Source organism: Branchiostoma floridae, chromosome 11, assembly GCF_000003815.2.
Source record: "Branchiostoma floridae strain S238N-H82 chromosome 11, Bfl_VNyyK, whole genome shotgun sequence".
Classification (NCBI taxonomy): Eukaryota; Metazoa; Chordata; class Leptocardii; order Amphioxiformes; family Branchiostomatidae; genus Branchiostoma; species Branchiostoma floridae.
In genome coordinates, this window is record NC_049989.1 from 16295170 (window position 1) to 16318086 (window position 22917).

A 22917-nucleotide genomic window follows, 5' to 3' on the forward strand; every position below is an offset into this window, starting at 1 on the left:
TGATCAATTTAACACAGATCTCTCTGTGTACTTGCATGCTAGGCGGATGCTCTTAGTATGCCGTAACGCCTGCAATGTTTCAGTGCTCGTGCCCTTTGATCGCTAAACGTGTCGTGAGCTTTCTTCGCAGGATCTGAGCAGCAAGAAAACAAAGTGTTATGAGCAAATAAAATGGTCTGGTGATGGCTTGTCTGGAAGACGTGCAACTTTTTTTTTCCAAATTCTATAAGCTGTCTGGATAACAGACTGAAGTAGATTGTTGGTCATGTATATCATGCATGCCTCAAGAGTGAAATTACAGTGCATACAATATCAATTTCTTGAATAATTATATATATCGAGTATAAATCCGAAACCGTAATGCAAACTGTATAAAGCAATTATGATATAATTCTTTTGTAGTCACTGATTCAGAATTCAGGTATAATGTATCCATGTTACAATTTCCATGTAAAGTGTAATGCCATTATGAAATCCTTCCAAGTTACAGTCTCAGAGAGTAATTATTATAGTAACATACAAATTTACAATGAACATGGGTCCCTTTCCCTGGGGCCTTGAAAGGGGGCAGATTTCGGGACTCAGAATCATATCACAATAGAGTTAGGTACCATACATGTACAATGTAGTTCATTCTAGTCTCCTGCTATTTGAAACTCTTTTGATAGATTACATGTATGCTGTGCCAATGCCATTGAAATATAGCGCGGTCCGTTATGAAGAATGCGTGGTACAGCTTACGATAACGCCTGGGGCACTCGAGGCAAATGTTCCTCGACGTTCACATTGAATCACGGCATCTCCCGACGGAACATCTTGACTTTTCTGTTCTTCATACGATGATTTGTTTCCTGACATTTCGGATGTGACAGCTGGAGATAAAAGTGGCGTTGTCCTCGAATGTGGAATCGTGTTTGACTGATGCACTTAAGCATCCCTCATATGGAGGAAGTGTCATAAACGATTAAGAAAGTCATAATTACTCTGTAGGAAGGTTCTTGCTCAAATCTTTGTGTGAAAATATTATTGGTAGTAACTTGCACTTTACAATTGTTTTTTTAGTGACATTCTATTTAATTCTTCTGTCTTCTACAATACATTTTACAGTACAACCGTTGACAGTATGTCATTAATTTGATTGTTTTTCTTAAAGAACTCTATAGCTTATGTCATAAGGATACTTGTCTAGCAGCATTTTGACGACTGACATGACAGGTAATACAATAAGGATAATATGGTCTAAATTTAGCCGATACAGATTTTGTATTAGATCTAATATCTTTGCTTCCTGTTGCAAATGTAGTTTTTGTGAGATTGTATCACTGACGTCAGCAACTAATATGATTATCAAATTGTAATGTCATTTCTACACTTATGCACTTGTCTCAAAAAGACCACGACATTGTGATTATACAGGACTACCTTTACCAACACTTTGTACCAATACAGTCAAACCTGCTCAAGACAACCACCAGGGGGACCGGGCAAAAGCGGTCGATTTGGTCAGGTGGTCGGTTAGAAGAGTATAGACTCACCACATGCACATGTCACAAAATCGCACGTTATTACTGAAAATTGATGACACGTCAAGATTCGAAAATGATGCGGTCGTTATGGGCAAGTACAAAAAAATGTATTTGGTCCCAATTTTTGGTGGTTGTTGTCGTGTTGGCCAGGTGGTCAATGCGAAGAGGTCGCTTAATCCTTACGTCAATAGGGAAAACTTTCGGGACCGAGAGAAAACAGTCGTAATGGCCAGGTGGTCGCTAAGAAGAGGTGGTCACTTGGGCAGGTTTGACTGCAATCTCAGAAGACTAGGTCCTGTCTTTTCTGGACACAGAAACATGGTTCATTTCATTCATATTTGTTACAAAGGTAATGGCATACTTAACCTTTACAGCACATTCAGACCCTTGGATGATTTATGAATTAATAAGAAGCACACTTTGATACTAGTATATTTTGATAAAACTGGCCCCTGCTGAATAGAATAAACTGGAATACATGTCTAACATTGTAATGTCTGTCAATAGATATTCATTTTGATGGATTAACACTTTGTCTTCTGTAATGAAACTCTCTGGTTATGTCCCATAAGAAATGAGGTAACCTTTAGAACTAAACCCACCCACAGGTTCCGCCCTTTCATCTTTTGAGAAATGAGTTGATAATTTGTATAAAGAAAGACAGCTTAACATCCAGTTGATTAATGATCGTCTGCCAAACAAAACATTTCCTCTGACGAATGATGCTGTTATGACATTCTTTTGAAAAGGTGCTTTTGGTACAAAATATGTTGTTAATTACCAGCATGGCTCTTTATTTTCTTATTGTTTTTGACCATAACAAATCAGTTTGTCATGCAGCTTTTACATTAAGGACTCGCTAATGTTTTGACCTACTACATTTTTGCCTTGCATTTGGTAGATTGTGAGTCTGATCCCTGCCTTTCCCAAATGCTGTTTGCTAAGCAGAGAAAGCAGCATGTATCAGACTTTAAAAAAAAGGTGCATGCTGCTTTCTTTGCTTAGCTCACTGTATTTGGCAAAGTGTAATTATGGTATTTGAACACACAGAACACTACTTGTAAAGTTGTACCAATGAACTAACCCCCCTGCTGTAGTGATTGCAGAAAATGTGACTGTGTGCCCCAGGGCTACAAAAACAGAGATGGGCTCCACCCAATGCACCATTTTCTTCAGGAAGGACTTAAACATTTGTTTAATGCTAACATTTTGAACAAAATAAGCATTATCCATATTTCCAAATTAAAGCTCACAATATACAACCTCACAGTTTACCACAGAAGTGATTGATCGGAAGGGGACTGTTGCCACATGATTAAGTGGCTGCTATATTTAGCCTGGAAGGCATTTCAGCACCTTATCACTAAGACAATCTGAAACCTGAAGAAAGGATGTATGAGTAGGATTACACTGTCGCCATCAGGTATTAGGGCATGGGCAGACTCCTGTGAGAATTTGGTCTTGTGCAATTTACGGCTACATAGATGAAGTTCTCAAAATGGTCAGAAGTAGTGATGTATGTCAAAGTGTTGGTAGATTTCTTATAAAGATACTGGTAAGTAGCGCACGAGCGTACCATTTAGAGATAAGCTGAGGCAAGTCCGAGAGTGCGGAGTCCGTTCCTGCCCGTTGACAGTGGGGCACAGTCGGTAGCATGTGACCAAATTCTCTGGACAATACAGAATCAGGGACTTCGTACAGACATGATACATGCAATTGCTTTGCAGAAAAAATCTGTCTAACTTGCACCATTGTTACAATGGTTGTTGATCAAAAGCAATTGATTGTTACACTTTGCTGTAAAAAATCAAATTGCATTGCAAATTATTGACTTAAAAACAGCAGTTTGCTGTTCCTTTATTTAAATAGCTCTGATCTTCATGCATCTGTTTGACCTACAGCGGAAACCTTGTAATAAATAGGACAAAGAAATTGTAGATTTGAGGTATTCAGTGTCATTTACAGTGCAATACATTAGCTAGATTAGCCATCTTGTGTTTCTACGGGAACGAAAATGGAAGAGTCCACCATAGCATTTACATGTAATGGGTCACTGGGAGCAGCACATGCTTTTAGACAAATGATATGCATTGGATTGATTTCGTGCTGGACTTCTACTCATCTCATTTAAACCTGTTTATATCAAGTGCTAAGTATTGATGCATGTCCCTGTGGCACAAGCGGTGACGCAACCCTGCAGCTTGGCCATATGTATCGAATTTCATAGATCCGTTGGCCGGAGTTTGATCCGCAGCCCGATGGCACACAAAGTTTTGCCTGCACATAAAGTTCTACAGCGTGTCTACATGCTCCAATATGTGTTGGATTCCCTACGAGTTCATACGGAGGCGGAACTTACCACTTACAGTTCCCAAAAGATTGCCCAGGTTTTGGCACGTATTTGCACGTACGCGGGTTGTGCCCTTAGCTAACTGAAATACTCTGTCATGTTGTCAAGTAAACATGAGTGTATTCACTCTAGTAAAGTGTTTCCTTTTGGGGATGAATAAAAACGGGTCAACGACTTAAGAGTAATTCATTTCGATTCAGATGTTCCAGAAAAAGATGACCTTCCGAGCACCTCTGCGTTACAGCTCCTTTCCTGGAAACGAATCATGCTAAAAGCTCCTCCACGCAATATTTGCCCCTGGGAATGAGTCTGTCATGCAACAGAGTGCTCAATTCAAATCTAAACTGTCCTTATGTCATCATCGTCACCCTTCATTTTAAAGGTGTAAAGTTGTGCAGAAGTGATGGAGATGCAACTCCGCCCTTGACCATATTCTGTGAAGTAATATTGCTGATGGTTTAGTTCAGTCAAGTAGCCATAAAGTAGAATACATACAGATGGACACAAGTATAATGTACACACTCTTTCATCACACAACTCCAGTTAAATTGTCAAACTGTCGTTGAAATTGAGGTCATCTGTAATTAACCTTCATATTTGGGTTAAGTGCTTTCATCCAATGTATTGTCCACCAACTTCTCTCCAGTAGGCTTAGTAACAATTTGGACATTACACTGTACAATATTCCACTGTGAACCCAGATATTTGTGTCATAACTCAGAGTTTGTATTGCAGGCAGGCTTTTCATTGAACATGGAACAAGAATTGCCTTTCGTGTACTTTCAGTGTGCTTTAAGCATCTGAAACACACCCAAATTTACTGTATAGTTTTTATGCGATCCAAATTTAATTGATGCCCTTTCTTAAAACTGGATTTGTCATTACAGCAGGCAAATACTGTTTTTCTAGTTTCTAGAGCTGGTGTTGATTGCAGAAGTTACTCCATGTAAGATGTAAATTTTATTTCAAGATGTATCATAGCTACTTTGAAATACATTTCCTGGCTTTTTACTTTGCCTCATTTTCCCCATAGAGGGCCCCATTTCCAAGTGTGCATTTACAAGGTTAGGTTTGACGCAGATGAGGATCGTTCTGCTTGAATGTACGCTGAGAAATGTTTAGACTTTTTCAAATTTGATTGGTTGCGGCTCGTCTGCTGTGCGTGTGAAATGCGGTGTTGTTGTTTCCTGTACCAGCTGTTTGGCGCTGATTACAAATTCTCCAGTGAGACCGGGAAGCAGAGATATATGTTTATGTTGAGTTTGGAGCAGGGTAACAGCAATTACGGAAATCTTCTAATCGCTCGTGGAAAATCAGTTCTGAACAGTGATTTAGATCAAATATCAAATTGTCCCATGGGGGAGAACATTAACAAATTTGTACCTTGACAGAGGAATGTCATCCTCAGTCAGTGATATGGATTAGAATTTTCAGGGTATTGGGATATCAACAGTTATCATGCCAGGATGGTTCAATTAGTTTTTCTCAGGACTATGAATTTTTCTTGATGTGTATGTACTAATTTCAGTCATCCCATCTACCTCTTAGTGTAACAATTTAGACCACCACAGAAGATCTGGCAACCAGTCTTCTCCATTGGTACCCTTCTCGTTCTCTGTGTTTTTAAGATTTATTTTGTTAGTACCTCACCCATTTCTGACAATTGCAGCTGAAGTTATATTATTTTTACCAATGCCCCGATGGACAAAACTTTGTTTATATAATGGCAATTGCAAGAAGGTGCAATTGTTTTCAAAAATACACTAGCAAGCAGATACATAATGTTTACCTTCATTTGGTCTAGCCTAACAAACTTCTGCTACGTTTATTCTTGAGACCAGCCCCTACAGCTCTGTCCTGCCACTTGCTTCATTAAAAAGCAAACACCGCAGGGTGTCTGCTTCTTCACAATGAACCATCCGATGGTGATAACCATCTTGTGCAAGAAATTGACCTTATTTGTTAGGAAAAGAAGGAGAATAAAAACGGAGCAAAAACAACATGCATACATAATAAATCTGCTTTGAAAGTGTAAAAAAATTGCAGGTCTTCATATGGTTTAACAGTATTCTACCTTTATCAGTCGTACCTTATGGCATGATGAACAGAGCTATTTTTGTGCTGTTATCTAGTCAATAAGTCTATCTAATTTTAGGTGTAATCCCCAAAAGTCTGGAGATCAAGTCGTGTATGCAGGGTTGTTGACCTCATGACTTACCTTGAATTTTAACAACTCAGCCGTATTGTGTATTCATGGCGCGTAAATCATTCAGAGGGAAATGAGAAGTTATGAATTTTTAATTGGAATTGAGATATTTATCACATCGGAAATTGAATGTTGAATGGCGCCTAAGTTTGCCGTATTTATCAACTGTCGGGGATGAAGTTGAATTTGCACAACTTAGGAAGAGGAAAAAGCTTTGAATAGATCTACTGAGGAACAATTGCAACATTATTGCTTCAAATTGCTATTGTTTGGTGTTAGTTTTTTTGTATAGCTTTGGATTGTCTTCTGTATCTTATGTCAGAAAACAGCACACAGCAGCAATTGGATGATACATAACAGATACAGCTGCTTTCCACCTTGCTGAATCTTGTGTTATTCTTCAAACATTATTCAAATACTCTTTACTACTCTATCAATGCAAATGCATGTTTGTATGTACAAGCTAAGTCTTTTATTATCTTAACAATCATCTCAACAGAGTTCATAATGTATTTAGTATGTGTATGAGGTTTAACATAGTGCTGAAATGTACACGTATGCCTGTCATTTGTTAATCGTACGGTTCTCTCAAGAAGAATCGGATTTCGTTCAACTCCCAACTGTCAACAACCATCTGATTCCAAGGGGCAATAATCTGGTAGGATGGATTATGCCAAAATGTCTACCTTGAATGCGTTACTTGAACCAATAAATCTTCTAGGTACGCCAGCATTTGGGACAGATTTCTGGACGTTATTGTATCCATCGATCATACAGCTAGCTAGCTAGAATTTTAATGTCTCATATCTCTGCCCATGGATGGCACCGCAGCAGTAGATCCATGTATCATGTTTTGTGTTCACACGATAAGCAGTTAAGTTGAGGTAGTTTAGAAATAGCCTAAGGATATAATAAATCATTGCTTTCTTTTATGACAGAGGGCTTGTACATTATGATATCTACCCACCCAGGGATGTATGTATCAAGCTGGTAGACCCAGCCAAAATGATCATGCTTAAAACTAAAAAGCATCCGTTTCTTAAAGCAGTATTGGCAGTGAAGACTTACTGATCTTTCCTCTCACCATCAGTTTTTCTAGGACATTAGAGGACAATGCCCGGTACAACAATCTCTTCAACCACTTCTCCCCTTGTATATCCCTCATCCTCTTCTTTTCCCTTTTTAAGCTTATGCAATTCCCGGAATTTGCTTTGTCAAATCATCCAGCAAATTTTCGGGGTCCCATATTGCGTGCATCGATCGCAGGCCACCCGTCCATGTATTGATTTTCGAGCCGGATCTAATTCCTACACCATGGAGGGTGGTGTGTCATGTGGGGTGTCTGTGGTAATCTGTTAAGGACAAGCAGATGTCTTAGATTCCCAGTCAATGTCAATCTTGTCTTATTATGTTCCCATTTCTTTTACCCTCTTGAAATCGTGATATATTGTAACTTAATGTAAGAGAGAAGATATTTGTTATGATATCCTTTGGATACGTCAATGAAGTTTAGACATCAGGTTACTCAAGCAACTGGATATGATTTTGGAAACCATCAGATGCTTCAAACAACATTCCATTGTTTTTTTGTCAGTGACACTGTGTCAGTTGAAAAATCATATATAGTTGCTTATTATAAGTAACTGCTTTTTGGCATTCTATCTTTCGATAAATATCATTGTGCAGTCAAGGGCTCTGTAGACCTTTTGCTAGTTGATGTTACTACAAAAAATATACAATCAACGGTTACTTACATATATTAAAATTGAGTTATTGACACACTAATATGTGAGGTACCATAAGCAGGATCAGACAAAAATGTAGTTCCTCTACAAACATGGCACCTCCATTATCTTGTATTGTGCAAAAATAGAATTTCTGTTTAATCTTTGCCACATCAATACCAATCTTTTAGTGGGAATTTGAGTCACTGGTAACTCAGAGTAGCCTGCTTTTGGTTCCATCCAAGTCCGGAGCTGCTCAGGCCCATTATACTAAAAGCAAAGTGGTGTTTTATACCACAGGGTACGGTGTGATAATGATCAGACAGGCAATACTGGCAAGGGTAAAAAGTTAGCGGAAGCAATTTCTGTTTGGCTTCATGGCTCTGCTCTTGCGTTTTGTACCCTTTGGCATAGATGTCTGACAGCCAAGGGGAAAAGCTTCAGTTTTAATAAATTTTTTACAAATTGACAGTCATTTGCAGAAATCCTAACAGTGTTAGGTGAAAATGAATATTTAGCTTTGGCTATGGCCGTCCCTCGGATAGGACGTTAAATGGAGGTCCCGTGTTTGGGGAGAGCAACACCTAACGCACGTCAAAGAACCCACCACACGTGAGATGGTGCGATATGCGATGGTGCAAATCCTTTCGTCTAGAGTTAGTGATTCTCTACAAATCGCCCGGACTCCAGGAAGAATAGCAACATATCAGTCGCTAATGAAGATCTGTATCAAAGCAAACCAAACCAAACATCGCTGGCTATTTCAGGAACATTAATGACTTCTAGAAGCAATGAAAATGCGTTGGACTCCCTGATTGAATTGCTAGGCACAATGACATGGTGTCCAATGTAACGTCTGAATGTTTCAGATCTCTGTCTTCTCATGCAAGTTATTTCTAATCAGGTGCCAAGAACGCCATCCTAACACATTCCACACAAGCGCTGATCTCTTTATTCTTCTCCAATGGACCATTTTGTACAGCAGGGAAGGCAATAACGAGAGCAATGCTCTTGACTTTGGGTATATCAAGTGCATTTAATGGCATCCATTTAGACTCTCTTACGTCAGAACCAATAATGTTTGTACTTATCATATCTACACATGCAGTTGTCAAACAAAGTACCTCCAAATGGCTTCCCCGTGACTGTACTCCAAATAATTTTGCGTAATATTGCATCATTGTGCTGAAAGTTCTAACGACTGTAAAAGTGATGTTTGGTTAAAAGTTTGTTTGGGAAGTCGTGCTTGTGCAACGTGATCCGAAATGGCTCGCATTCATAGACAGTCATTAAACACTAGACAGGCTCATATGACACATGCAGATTGTGCGTGGGACAGACAGCGTGCAATTAGAGCTAGGAATCTAATAGGGGAGGCACGATTTGCCCTGGAACTGCCAAAGATGTGTAACTTGAGATCCACGAACACTATCAGCTAAATGTATCATTCTGATAAAAGCCAGTGAACACTTAATATCAGAGAAACTGTCCCTCATCTAAAGCACCCAGCAGTTATTTCCACAGTATGCTATTCGATATTCTGAAACAATTTAAAACTTTATAATCGTTCACAAAAATAAAGCGCTTACCAACAAGCTTTCGATCAGTCCTTTTCCTGATCCTTTTCAAGTTAAAATGACCCAAAGCCTACATGTATGTCACACATCCAGACCGGAAGTGTGACGTCAGCCCAGGGTCAAAGGTGCTTGGAAGTCGGTATCGGCCCCCGTCTTGGTTGTGGTATTTGATATTCTGTCGTATATCTACTTCCATGAAAAATGGAATTATATATTGTTCTCTATTGTTTTTTGCGTTTATTTTGGGTGTTGCCGGATATTTGTGGTCAGTAAGAACCTCTAGAATTAGGATTATGATGATATTTGTTATGTTAGCACTAGCAGGTCTTTGGAAGACAAAGGTCAAGGTCAATTTAGGGGTCCACTGGTGCATGGTCTTGATAGTTCAGTAGAATTTTTGTTTTTTTGTATCTTTTGTCCAAATTGCTGTCACCTATGGAGAAAGACATTCGGTTAGTTAGTTAGATATACAATGTATATTATAAGAGAATCAAGAAAAATATATCCAATACACACCATTCAGGCTAAACAAAATTGTCATCCAGAAATCACGATGCAAGCTGAATGCAGTGCTCTGAATAAATTTTAAAGTATATGTAGGCTAGAGGCCTGATGTACATGTACACACACATGTACATGTACAGAATGTGTAATGTATGCACAAACCAGAATGGTGTTTCATTGCCACATAACATTTTTTATTGATGTCCCAAATGTCTTTTCCCTTTTATTGTTTATTTGCTGTTAGCACAACATTCTCAAAGGGCAAGACCTTATTGTAAGGCCCATGTTTATTCTTTATAGTCACACCTTGACAGCTCAATCCGGAGAGAAGATTAACATGAATTTTTATGTCATCATGTTGAAGATATTTCATCCTGTGTCATAGTGATAGTGATACGATCCAGGTTAGCTTAAGGTGGTATCTCACTGCACTTGGGGCATCGGTGCAGCACTGCAGGGTTCGTTTACTGTGGCACTGTTGTGTTATTTTCACAATTTTTGATAATTTAGAATTTTGCATAATAGGTAAAAGTATGACTTAGAACACAATAAAATACACAAAATGGAAGAAAATTTGTTCTTTATCTCTGAAATTCGTTGAGTCATCTACAAACCCCGCAGTGCTGCACCGGTGCCCCAAGTGCAGTGAGAGTCCACCTTTACTCAAGGGCTATTCTTCCACTGATGGTGGCAGGGAAGACAATTTTTTAGGTTCGTTGTACCGGGGAAAATCCCTTAGCTCTTTATGACAAGTGAACAGTTTACCATGACTGAACGTCCAATTCGAAGGACTGCTAAAATTTCCGGTAGCATGCAGCTCGGGTGAGCGACAGAGCCGGAATCAAACTCACGGCTTCTAGTCCCCAAGGCAGGGCCGCCAGCCATTGGGACTCCACACTCCTGCGTTGTGTGTGTGTGTGTGGCATACTGATATACCTGACATGCTACAAGGTCAACTCCCACAGTTATGGGAGAGGGATCGGCTAATAGCTCCGTATAAAAATTTTCATCCTACGTCAATGGAAGATAGATGTCAGGGCAACCTTTGAACGGTGTTGCGGACATCTTAAGCACTCAAGTGACGCAGATGCACGATATAAACACAGGTTTACGACCCGACTGGATCCGCGGAAGAACACCTGAATAGTAATAAGTAGTTGCCTGTCGTTAATATTGCCCCTAGGTGTCAAGTTCCATGAATAAAAGTGCGCTTTACCCCTAGCAGTTTACCTTGTACGTGGAAATGCCTTACGGGCATTGATAAACTATATATTAGACAAATGATGGATTAGAATATGAGAGAACTGTATTCTGGAACGTGCTTGTAATAATAAACTGTCCGTTGACGAGAGAACATGTAAATACTGTTCAGGGAGAGCAGTGGAAGATGAACTACATTTTATATGTCAAACTTTTCCTTAAAATCTACACATCTTTCCCAAGCTTTTCTCATCTTACCCTCCAACCCCTTTATTATTAAAGTTTATATATGAAAATGTTGGACATTTCATCTCCCACTGCATTGGAAAAGAAGTCAATCCCACCAAATAGCTTAAGTAGAAATAGATTTAGATTAGATTTCTCTTTTGTTTCCATTTTCCTTCTCTGCACAATTATGTACATGTATACTACTACTTTACTTTGTCTGCAGTTAGCCCTCGGGCGTGAACTAAAATAATGCAATAAAGATTATGATGAATAAACGTCATGTGTCTATGGAGGAATCTGGTGCCAACAGCTGTGTTGGTCAGTTGCGGTGTGAGCACTATTGGCATGACCATTCCAGCTGTTTTATATTCCAGCTGGGAAATCTTGCCGTTATTCCCTGATGTTTCCGCGGTGATTCCATTTGACAAGGTTCGGTTGTCATTCCAAATTTGCTGGGATTATCCTATCAGGCATTTAATGAAGATCAATACTGGGAGAGTTATAGGCTCTTACTCAATCACACCGGGAGTGATCCCATCTTGAAATGTACCCAGGAGGCCGTGTCAAGTTTTGCCTTTGGTTCATAAACTTCTCTCAAATTGAGCTACGATTTGAAAACAGCAAGTCCAGAGAATATTAAATGGGGCACATAAAATAAAGGTATCATGACGTTATCAATATTGTTACTACATGCATTAATTTTCATATTGTTCTCATAGCATCCTTTTATTTCTTTACCTTCTGGGTCTATTAAAAATTTTTAAAGACTGAAATACCAGGCTCGAAATACATTGTCTTAGATAATATAATCTATTATTGTTTTTGCTGGACAGGTGTCTGAGCTTTTTCATTTTCTTCTTCTTCTTTTTCTGTCAAGAACCAATCAGGGCTTAGAACTGCTGTGAACCATCAGCACATTACCTGGTATACGAATATGAACAATAATTATTAGTACTACAGGTTTGAGATAGCAAAACCTGTTTGGTCATTTTTTTTTTACTCGCAAAGCATACTATAGCTAAGGGTTAGTACAATTGTTTTAATGACCTATTCCAAGAACAAGTAGATGTAGGGTTGCTCTTTTTTTTACTTGCACACTTTGCTTTAAGGTGAGCCTAATGGTATACATTTAGTAATATTTGTGCATCAGTAGGTTGACAAAAGGCTACAGGAAAATCATTCTGCATTGTTTGCAAAATTGTTGCCTCTCTAGTTTTTCTATGCAGTATGACGGCAACCTTTGTCTCATTTTCATGCGAGTAGGATTAACATGTTCTCTGGAGTGTTTCAAAAGGTGTGGTTTATTCCCACTTGAAGACAGATGCCTGCATGAACATGCCAAGCTGTTGACGTCATAACCTTCTTCAGCAAAGATAAGAAACCCAGATAAAAAGTTTTCGAGACACTGGCAGACTTGCCGCATGATTAATGTACCACCGCTATTCGTGAAGAGATGGTAATCTTCTTCAAAGTCTTCCTGGCTCGAACGTAAAGGTGTCAATATTGTGATATCGAAGGTCATTTGTCTTTGGTCGAAGATCGCGGAAATCCGACTTGTCAGCAGGGCTGACTGAGTGGGGAGGGGAGACAAGATAAGGGTCTGCGGACGATGTAATCAGTCTCGGCCTGACGGCATTCCTGTATTCTACTTAGGCTTGGCTACAAGGAGATTTGAAGTTCCTGTGATTGTGGGTGGCAAGGTAGCCTATTAGTATTACAACGTGCATATTGGCTTCAAAGAATCATGGCATCCACATGAGACAGACCAATTTCCAAGAAAAGACAAGCGTAGGCAAGAGGATTTCTGTACTTTGCAATTAGCATTCTTCTGTACATTACTCTCCTTTAGATACAAATGTATGTCTAATGGTATTATATCAACTTTTTTCACACTTAGTGGCAGGTGGCGTGCGTGCAAAATCCTTTATCTTTTTTCTTGGTAAAAGGGAAGAACAAGGCCTATAGGGAATTCAGTTCGGTTTCAAACTTAGTCTTTAATCTAAACATTACAAATTTGCACAGTAGAGCAAGCAACTTAGCTCCTAAGTTCACTGGATGAAATATTCAGGGAGAGAGCCCTATATTTGAAGCTCAGATAATTGAGCCTGATTGCTAGTTCCATAGCAAACTGAGTCACGGAGAACCCAACAATTTTTTACGCGACCCAGATACATACATGTATAGATTATTGCTCTTGATGTACCAGATTCTGCTTGATGTACCAGATTTTGCTCTTTAACTTTTGAGGTTTGGGGAGAAGTGAACATGAAGTGCATCTTAACTCCAGAATTTTTCTGAATTAGAGATATGCACGTAGATTAGTGCTCTTGATATATGCTGTTTGACTGTTGGAGAGACATGAAATGAACATCAAGTACATCTCAACTCAAGCCAGCAAGGCTTAATTTACATTTTTGTAGATACATGTACATGTATGAGGTAGATTAGTGCTCTTGATATGCCATATTCTATTCTTTACCTTTTGACTGTTGAGGAGGCATGAAATGAACATCAAGTGCATCTCAACTCAAGCCAACAGGCAAGGCTTATTTTACATTGACCTAGATACATGTTAATGTATGAGGTAGATTAGTGCTCTTGATATGCCAGATTCTCTTCTTTACCTTTTGACTCTGGGGGAGAAAAGATTGAAGTGAACCATGATGATGAAGTACATCTTAGCTTACATCAGCAGGGGCATACATATACAACGTGAAGAAGGGCTTAGCCTAGTTAATGTCCATGCTACTGGGTTTAATGTCCCAGCTAGAGGAAAGGACATCCCTCTTGTCTATCCTCCATCAGCGGTCTTAGTTCTGCTGTACTGCTCAGCCTGGCTTCTCTCTTGAGAGTGCCTATATTAGGGTTATTTGCTGTCTACTTGGGTGACCTTTGCCCTAGCTATAGACTGGTTCCCACAGGATTAACATGATAGCCACCAGTTCAGGGTACCTTATACAGTGTGCCCATACACCTTGCATTGGCCTGATTTCGTCAGTCCAGGGAGGTCACCATACACTTCTGTGTTCCTTGTATGATCCTCCCAATCCCATGACACATTTAGTATTCTTTATCATATACATCCCAATCCAACTACATGTACATTGTATCTCTCGTTCTGCACTGTCCGGTGCTTGGGTGTATCCATACCACGCAGTGACTTTTTCATGATTCCGGTAGGGAAAACATTTTGTTCTTGCTGGTGTGTTCTTTTTCTTTCTTCATCTGTCAGTAGCCAATCAGAGCCAAGGTCAGATATTGCCTGTTTTTTAATACGAGCAATTTTACAGGTTTGATAGCAAAACTTGTTTTTTTTTTCATCTTAATTTTTTTTACTTGCTCACAATAGTATAAGGCGAGCCTAATGGTATTCTTTTGTGCGAGTAGCTTGTCAAAGGCTACAGGGAAAACATTCTGCATTTTTAGGAAAAGTTGCCTTCCTGGTGTTTTCTTTCTTTTTACAGGTAAAATATTCTGCATTTTCAGGAAAAATTGCCTTTCTAGTGTTTTCTTTCTTTTTACAGAAAAAACATTCTGCATTCTCAGGAAAAATTGCCTTTCTAGTCTTTTTTTTCTTTTTTTATAGTAGGAATGAAAGCATGCTGTGTTGGCAAGATAAGTGCTTGTAACTGTTTCTTCCATGTTTAGATGGATGTGTGTGCTGTACAGTGTAGGGAAACTGATGAAGCTTCTCAGACAATTTGGCTCCAAGGCTAAACAGTGTATAAACACGATATTGCAACGTATTCGTTTCACATCCTCAGAGTTTGAAGTTCAGTTACACTTCGTATACTACTTTCAAACTTTTTTTGTTATTTTGAAATATGCTAGAATTTAGAAGTTGACTTTTTAGACTACTAGTACACATGAGTATTATGATCATTTTATGATCACCTTTGTTGAGTTGGATCTTGAATTATTCAGCTCTCAGTCAGTCAGTGTGATTGGATTCATTCCTGCATGTGAATTGAAATTCTTCCACTTTCTAGTCAACTCAGTCCCAGACCAATTTTATATGAGGAAAAATACTCCTGGACTGAATTGACTTGTGAAATGTTTGGTCAAAGGGTTTTGATCATTGAAATTTCACATAACTGTTATATATGATTTATTCTTATGCATTGTATTATGAAAGTCTGCAGACATTTTTCCTTCTGTTTACTTGCACAACCTTGCTTGCTTCCAAACTAAGACATTTTAAGTGAGAAATAAACGATAAGTATATTGTGTAGAATCTGCACTATATATATTAGTGTATTCATACTAGTCCTAAACAACTGACAAAATGCCTTATACTTATAGTTATAGCTGCATATACATCTTCCATGTCATATCTCTCCTACGAATGATTATTTCTAGATCAGTTAGCATTTAATTTGATATGAGTGACAGTGTATACAGCATTATGATGATGGCGGTTATCTTTTTGCTTCGGGAAGATTTTCCACTTCTATACAGTCTCTCATGTGGCTTTATATACATTGTCATTAATAGATATAAATCTATTATTAATAATAGAGTGATCCCTCTTAGTCACAGGTGGGTAGCCTATTTGTCAAGCAGAAGTTTGTGGGGGATAGTAGTGGCCGCGATTTCTTCCACAGTTATCCTTCTGACCATGCTAATTGGAGAATATTGCTCGCCCACGTGTAACCTAGTCCAGTTAATCTGCTTAGACACAGGATATTCCTGTGTCAGGACAAAAGACAAAAATAAACAGTTTATGTAACCAGCTTTTCCTGGGAAGGAAAGAGTCCTTGAAACTGGGTGTATGTACACTTGACAGTATTATTTACGTAGTAGTTTACTGTAGTCTATGCAATATATATATATAAGATCACCCACTCACTACTACAAAACTAAGTGCTGAAAGCTAGTTTTGTAAGAGCTGTCTATTATTATGAATATGTATTAGTTTATACTAGTCTTCACAATATAATGTCACCCACTCACTCTTACAAAACTAAGTGCTGAAACTAAGAAAAGTCTCCTTCTATAGAAGAGCAATTTATTTCAATTCCATTTTCAAGTAGGATACTCCTTTAAGCTTTTACATACAGCTGCACCCAGTTAGTTATCTCTAATTGGACTCTAAAATTTTCATCCCCTATATTCTCTGTCATTGATGTCATGTTTGGATTAGTTGCAGGCTTTACAAGGAAAAAAATCACCCAACCGTACAATATTTTACAAGGTTGAAGCGATAAACACAGGTGAGCCTTTGTGCCTCTTGCCCTCTATGTATCAACCTTAGGCTAATGTTCATCTTGTATGTGTCCTTAGTTGAACTGGTCTCAAAGCAGATACGTCCATCTAATCTAATGTGATCTAATGTACACAATGTACATGTAATTCCTCCAGCTGTACCCCTGCAGTTCTACAGCTTGACTTTGTGGTGTCTTGTTCCTTTGTTGTTGGATAGGTGGTACATGCATCGAGGCAGGTGTTTCTATCCTCATTATATATTCCTTGCTATCCCACCCAACAACAAGCAGCCAGCTGAAAACACTTTCAGGTTGATGATATATTAAATGTATTATTCACATTGACTGAATTTCCTTTGTTCTGCAACTCTGTATCAAAGTCTTGGGGTACGTAATATTATTGTACTTCTCTTTTTTTTCCAAGGGAAGACTTGTTTTCCCTTGTTCTCTTGAAAAAAAATTGAATTGAAACCATTTTCTTTGGCATCCAAACACACATGTACATGTTCATAAGAATATTTGATACCAAGTTTTTTTTAAATTAATTTTTTTTGTCTTCATTTGATGGTTTTGTGATGCCAGTACACCATGTTTGCTTTGGAACAAGCAATCTCAATTTTTCGTCAAGTTTTCTAGCAATGCTACTTAAAAGCTGTCTTTTGTGTGGAAGAAAATTGCCCCTGCCTTTGTCCACATTTTGTGGCCGGTGACAGATGCAGCAGGCGTCATTGAACAAATAGCACAGATCTGATCTGTTCAGCCGTTCAGTCGTCATATTCCCTCAGGGGACTGGGGTTAATGTCATGCAAATGAGCCCAGGGGAACAAAGCATCTGGCACGCTTACAGGGTGGTTGAATATGCAGCACTCTGTGTAGATGAAAGGGCATTTTCGCCCTTCCTCTGATGTATTGCGGCTCTTGTGTAGTCTTTTATTCTTGTGTCGAGCCAAGCTGCAAAGCAGAGACTGTTGTCTGAATTTTCTGAAACGTTTGCCTCAGTTTTCAACTCACATTCGCTTGTCCGGATTTGTCGTCAAGATAGCTACCGCCCCCTCAGATCACAAGTGGACTCTTCCAACGTCAGGTGGCACTGTATTGGTTAACGGACCATTCGACCCCACACAATGTGCCAGCCTGAATAACGCCGGTCCTCCCACAGGCTAGCGGTAGCAGGTGTGTGGTGTGCAGACTGCTTTCAGTTCCTGTCTTACAGCCACCGGCATTGCCAAGGATTTTCCCTCTCACAGAGATCAATACCCGCTTCCTTACAGCAGCGTTATTGGCTGATTGGTTCTCACTGTCAGCTATTGAAGATTCTGCCCGCCGTGTCCGTGCGTGTAAGAACTGTGCTATAGCAGTGGTGGAAGAGGATCGGAGATCAGCATTGTGCGTACAGGTTTATCTCCTTTGTTCCCGGACGAGTGGGCGGCTGTAGACATTAAGTAGTCTACGACAGATTGCAGTTGACTTGAGGCACATCAAGGAAGATTGGCCGAGATGCTGCCATGTTTTTGAGAAATGAGGTTTTAGCAGACAATGCTCTGAGAATCGGTTCTACGTTCGCTGTGGGCGTACCAATCTTCGTCAGGTGCCACAGCATCCGGCTGTCTCAGTGACTTTCACATCCGCCTTACTGACAATTTGTCGTGTTAACCAAGATGGCAGAAACGGACAAACTATTGTTTGAGAAATTCTGGAAGGGGACGTTCAAAGCGGTGGTGGCCCCCAGGCATAGTCAGCCGTTCATGGCAGCCCTCAAGGGTGGGAACAACAACAACAACAATGAGGAGGAGGAGAGTGGAACAAAGTAAGGCTTGTTCTGTGTGAGAATTACACAGATGTACATCCCTGTTCAAGCATATATTTCCTTTGTTTTTGTTTGTTTCCATTTGCACTAATTCTGCTGCTTATTTTGTGTTGATTTGTTATTGTCCATTGAAGGGAAATTGCTTTATTTGGAAGGACAATCTTTTGTTCTTGTACTGTGACCTCCAAGCATTACAATGTACTATTTACAATTTTTAGTCAACAAAAATATGGCCACCTTGTCAATGTTCCATCATACAGCCGCTGTTTATTCATTTTAGATAAAAAAACTAACCTATTTGTACATTTATAGTAATTACCCATTCTTGTTTTTTCAAGGAGCTTTTACCAGATGAAAGCTCCTTGTTTTTTTATACGAATACTCATCACTGATGAAGTTTTATCAAAACAAATGTTTAAAAGCCTGGTAACCAAGTGGTTAATTGGTGGATAAGAGGTGAGATATAGTTCATAAGATATAAGATAGCTGCTTGTAAACATATCTGTTTACAGTATTTATATCCCAAATACCAGTAATTCTTATTTTGTACGAGGTCAGCAAGATTCTGGCACTCTTTTTGATGCAAAGTCCTCCAGTTGGACAGTTGTTTTTTACCCTGTTTGTCTGGTGGAAACCAAGATGGCAGCCAGGCAATTTTGGAATATCATCTTCTGAAGCATTTCCAATCCAGTTTAATCAATTATGGATGAGGTCAGTCCTTTGTGGGAGGGGCCCAATTGTTGTTCAAGGATGGATAGACAGCTCTTTCAACAATACATGTATCTCCTGTGTGTCACATTTTATTCTTCCAATCTAAAACATCATCAGACATTCACGTTAGTAAGTAAAGAAGAAAAATTGAGCAGTTTCAAGTGCAGTGGGGTCTATATGCTTCCAGCAATTTAATTTATTGACAGTAGAGATCTGTTTGCATGCTGTGTAAGTCAGTCTCTTTAAAAACCTGCATATCTTTTGTACACAAAAAGTTAGCTCCGTGGGAAATATCCCCAGCTGAAAATTTATCTCCAAAAGCACATGTTGGTTGGAGAAAACGTAATCTCAAGAAGCAGGCCATAAAGTTGTACTAATTATCATCCCTTGATTGCCCCCCTCCCCACGGCGTCGTAAGCACTCCTGTCATTACTGATGCCGTAATGCGGAATGCTCACGAAGGGAGACAGATGAAATTTTGATGAATGGCGGTCTGAGATGAGACGTAGCTGGATTACAATCAAGCGCCGGGCCCCCTAACAGCAGATGACGTCATTTGTTATTCGGACCACCCTATCGGAGCCATTAGCCATTAGAGCCTTGCCCCAGTGATGTCTTTGTCGTGTCGTAAATTACGTCTTCACGCGAGGAGGCAATAACGCGGAGGCACGAGAATTGGCATTTGAAGAGCAATATGAATGGGGGTGGTTGAGTGGTATTCCCTTTGATTGAATTGTTTGTTGAGATGTACATTGTAAATATAACTGCAACGCTTGTCTGTCTAAAGCCTCTACATTCTGACATAGTTTGTTTGAACCTTTAGCTGGACCAGAATCAATTTTTTTTACAAGTGTGGACTTGCTGTCGTATAGCTGCAAAAAATGAGCGAATGTATGAAATCTAATTTTGGAACTATCATCTTTGTCTCCAGTTTATCAATTTCCATAGCTCTCTCTCCTCAATATGAGCCTGTCAAATTCCCAGTGAATTTGGATTTTGATGCTGATTTGGCAGAGTTTAATCTCCATATTGCAAATGCTATACCCAGCTATGAAATTGTGCAGGAGGTTGAAATAAACTGTGAAATACACCCTCTTATATACAAACATGTATACATTGTGATATATACTTCAGCACCATGGTTAAGTTTCACCATTGAAAGCAACTTGCTGTTCTGTGACTAAAATTACTGATCACTCTTTTGTACAATGTGCAGTTTTAATGCCTGGGGATCTGATGGGGGTTTCCTCTGTCCAGGAGAAAGGTGAAGAATTACATTGTAATTCACTGGAATTTATGGGGAAAATGGAGACCTCAGATATAAACGGAGAGTTTTGTACAAAGACTTTGTGGACCCACTGTTATGTGTAAGTGCAAAAGGAGATGTATGAAATTTGAGAACTGCCATCTTAAACGTTTCGGCACAACAAAAAGTAACCCCCAAAAATGCATTGACGACAAGAAACAAGATTTACAGCATGTTACTGTGATGTCACTGTCATGAAAAATGGCCGCCCCGAAGGGTTGTGGTACGGTATATACTGATTTAGAAGAGATGTGAGAAAAGGGACGCAGTAAACCGTGACTGCAGGCAGACAGATAAGGATGTGTACATACACCAAAGCTTCTTTACATGCCTTGAAGGAAGCTGCATGATTTGAATAAGTCGTCGTCTTTTCTAGCTTCCTTGCATCCATTTTACAAAATGAATTCCACAGGGAAACAGGGGCCAAGACAATATCCTCATGGGGAAGGGAAGAAAAGTTAAAGACATCAAAGGATTTACTATTTTTATCCCTAACAAGTTGAATGTGTTTCTTTCTCTCCAGAGTTTCAAAGAAACTATAGCTTGTTACATCCATGAAATGGAAGGAATTGTTGTGACTGCGGTGTGTTTGTGACAGAGATGTTTGTCTTCAAAATGACTAAAGAACGCCTGGATAGATTGTTTTTATATTGGGTAGGTCTTGATTAGACCTTGAAATTCTTGGACTGTAAAATATATCTCGGACCTGTCTCATGTTCATTTATGAGGCCATGAATTTTAAACAAGATATATCCGTAGTCATGAATTGCAAATGCCTGAAGTATTTGCTCAATACTTATCTTGTGAAAATGCTGGACCAATATCTGACCTTGACTCATAGTCCGTTTGTCTTCATTCGGGAAAAGAGGTTTTCCGATATCCTATTTTCCGAGGTGATTTGTTTCGTATCAGGGGACAGGGTATAACCCTCATGAAATGACAGAACCTGTTAATGTGAAGGAGAAAAAATGTGAGAATTATGAGGCACAACTTTTCCCTAGGCTACATGTATTTCAGAATCTGTAAATTGTAAAAGTTTCAGATGTAGTTGTTAGAGCCTCAGTTAATCACTTGTTTGTCCTCTTTGTCAGGTGTCTATAAATTATCAGCCTTTTTATGCTTGCTTATGTTTCTAATTGCAATTAAGATATATTAGTCCAGACCAAATTTTTTTGTTGCGTCTTGGACTTTTTCAGAAAAAAATGAACCGGGAGGTCCAGAAAGAAATAATAATTTCTTTCAAAGGGTGAAGATGTACGGCTTAGATAACACAAAAAGACAACAGCCAGAGGAATTTAATAGCACGTTTTATACAATGATTCCCTTTCTTTGATTTGTTACTAATGTTCTGAATAAAAGGCACTGTTTTTAAACTGAAATTATGTGTAGGTGGCTCTGAATTGTAATGCCTAAAAGGTTTGTGATACCAAAATCTGTATAATTTTTTCTCGGGACTTTGTTATGTTTTTTTGGAGAATGAAAAAATAGACAGGCGAACCCTATAGAAGCAACAAATAAAATTGGTGTGGCCTAATAGCTTGCATGTCTGCCTGGTCCCCTGTCTCTTTGCTAACTCCATGAAAAATGGCTCTGAGGTATTGTGTTTGGGTTTGTTTGTTTTATATTAATATACTTCTTTGTCACTGACTAAGCTACATGTACGAATGCATCTTCCAACTTCTATCCTCTGTGTGGCAGATTGTAAGTCTGTGCACCATTGAGCAAGTTCAGAAATGTCATCCATAATGTCATCAGTTCACGTTTCAATACATACATCATCGGAACTATTATGTCAATCATGACCTAACGACCATAACAACAATCAGTTCCAGATGACCTTGTATGCCCTTGAACGTTTTCGCAGTTCCTGTTTCACAGTAATTGCTTTGCTGTTGTGATACGTTGTATTTTATGACGGTATACCAAATATAGAGTATGTTTGCGTGCTGTTTTGAGCAGAAGAAGATGTAACCTTGCTATGAATAATTTATAAGACAGGTCTTAAACGTTATTTTGCTTTGCATGATAATCTCATCTACTTGTTACAGGAATATTTGAGCAATACCCTAAAATAAGAGTGAGGCCACTGAAATTTTCTTTCTTGCAAAGTACTAAGTATGGGAATTGCACATGAAAGAGTAGCAAACATGCTTGAGAACAGAAAGTTCCTTTTACCTTCAGTTAGTTAAATCTATTGTCAAGAACATCAATGACTCCTACCACACAAAGTCTGTTGCAAAGTTTCATTGAATAGAAACTTGTCTTATTTTTATTTTTTTATTTATCTATTTATTTGTTTGGCTGGCATTATAATTAGTCAGCCAATGTCACCCAGTATTATACGTTAGTCTTCTAGTAAGTTAGTCACTGAGCTCTTTTGTTCAATACGGCTTTACTTCTTTATTTTTTTGCTTTCACAATACATTTTCATAGTAATATTAAATGGAAGCGGGAGACAAGACAGGCGATTTGAATATTAATCTCTCTCAGTTTATACAGTAAGGTTCTTCAAACACAACCGAAATAGTACTGTCGGACACCATCATCAGGGTAAAATGGCTGGATTTGAGAATC

At 38.9% G+C, this 22917-nt stretch overlaps 1 protein-coding gene across 7 annotated transcripts in view; it reads left to right on the forward strand.

Moving 5' to 3' along the window:
- The window catches only part of LOC118426496 (serine/arginine repetitive matrix protein 2-like), a 155702-nt gene that overhangs the window by 96571 nt on the left and 36214 nt on the right, over positions 1-22917 (forward strand). Inside the window, exon 1 of one of the 7 annotated variants that reach the window (XM_035835944.1) lies at positions 17629-18326. The exons of the other annotated variants lie outside the window; for them this stretch is intronic. Within the exon in view, the coding sequence (XP_035691837.1) occupies positions 18178-18326 (149 nt within the window). The 5' untranslated portion in view covers positions 17629-18177. Of the gene's footprint in view, positions 1-17628; positions 18327-22917 lie in introns of those variants that run through there. 7 annotated transcript variants of the gene reach the window in all.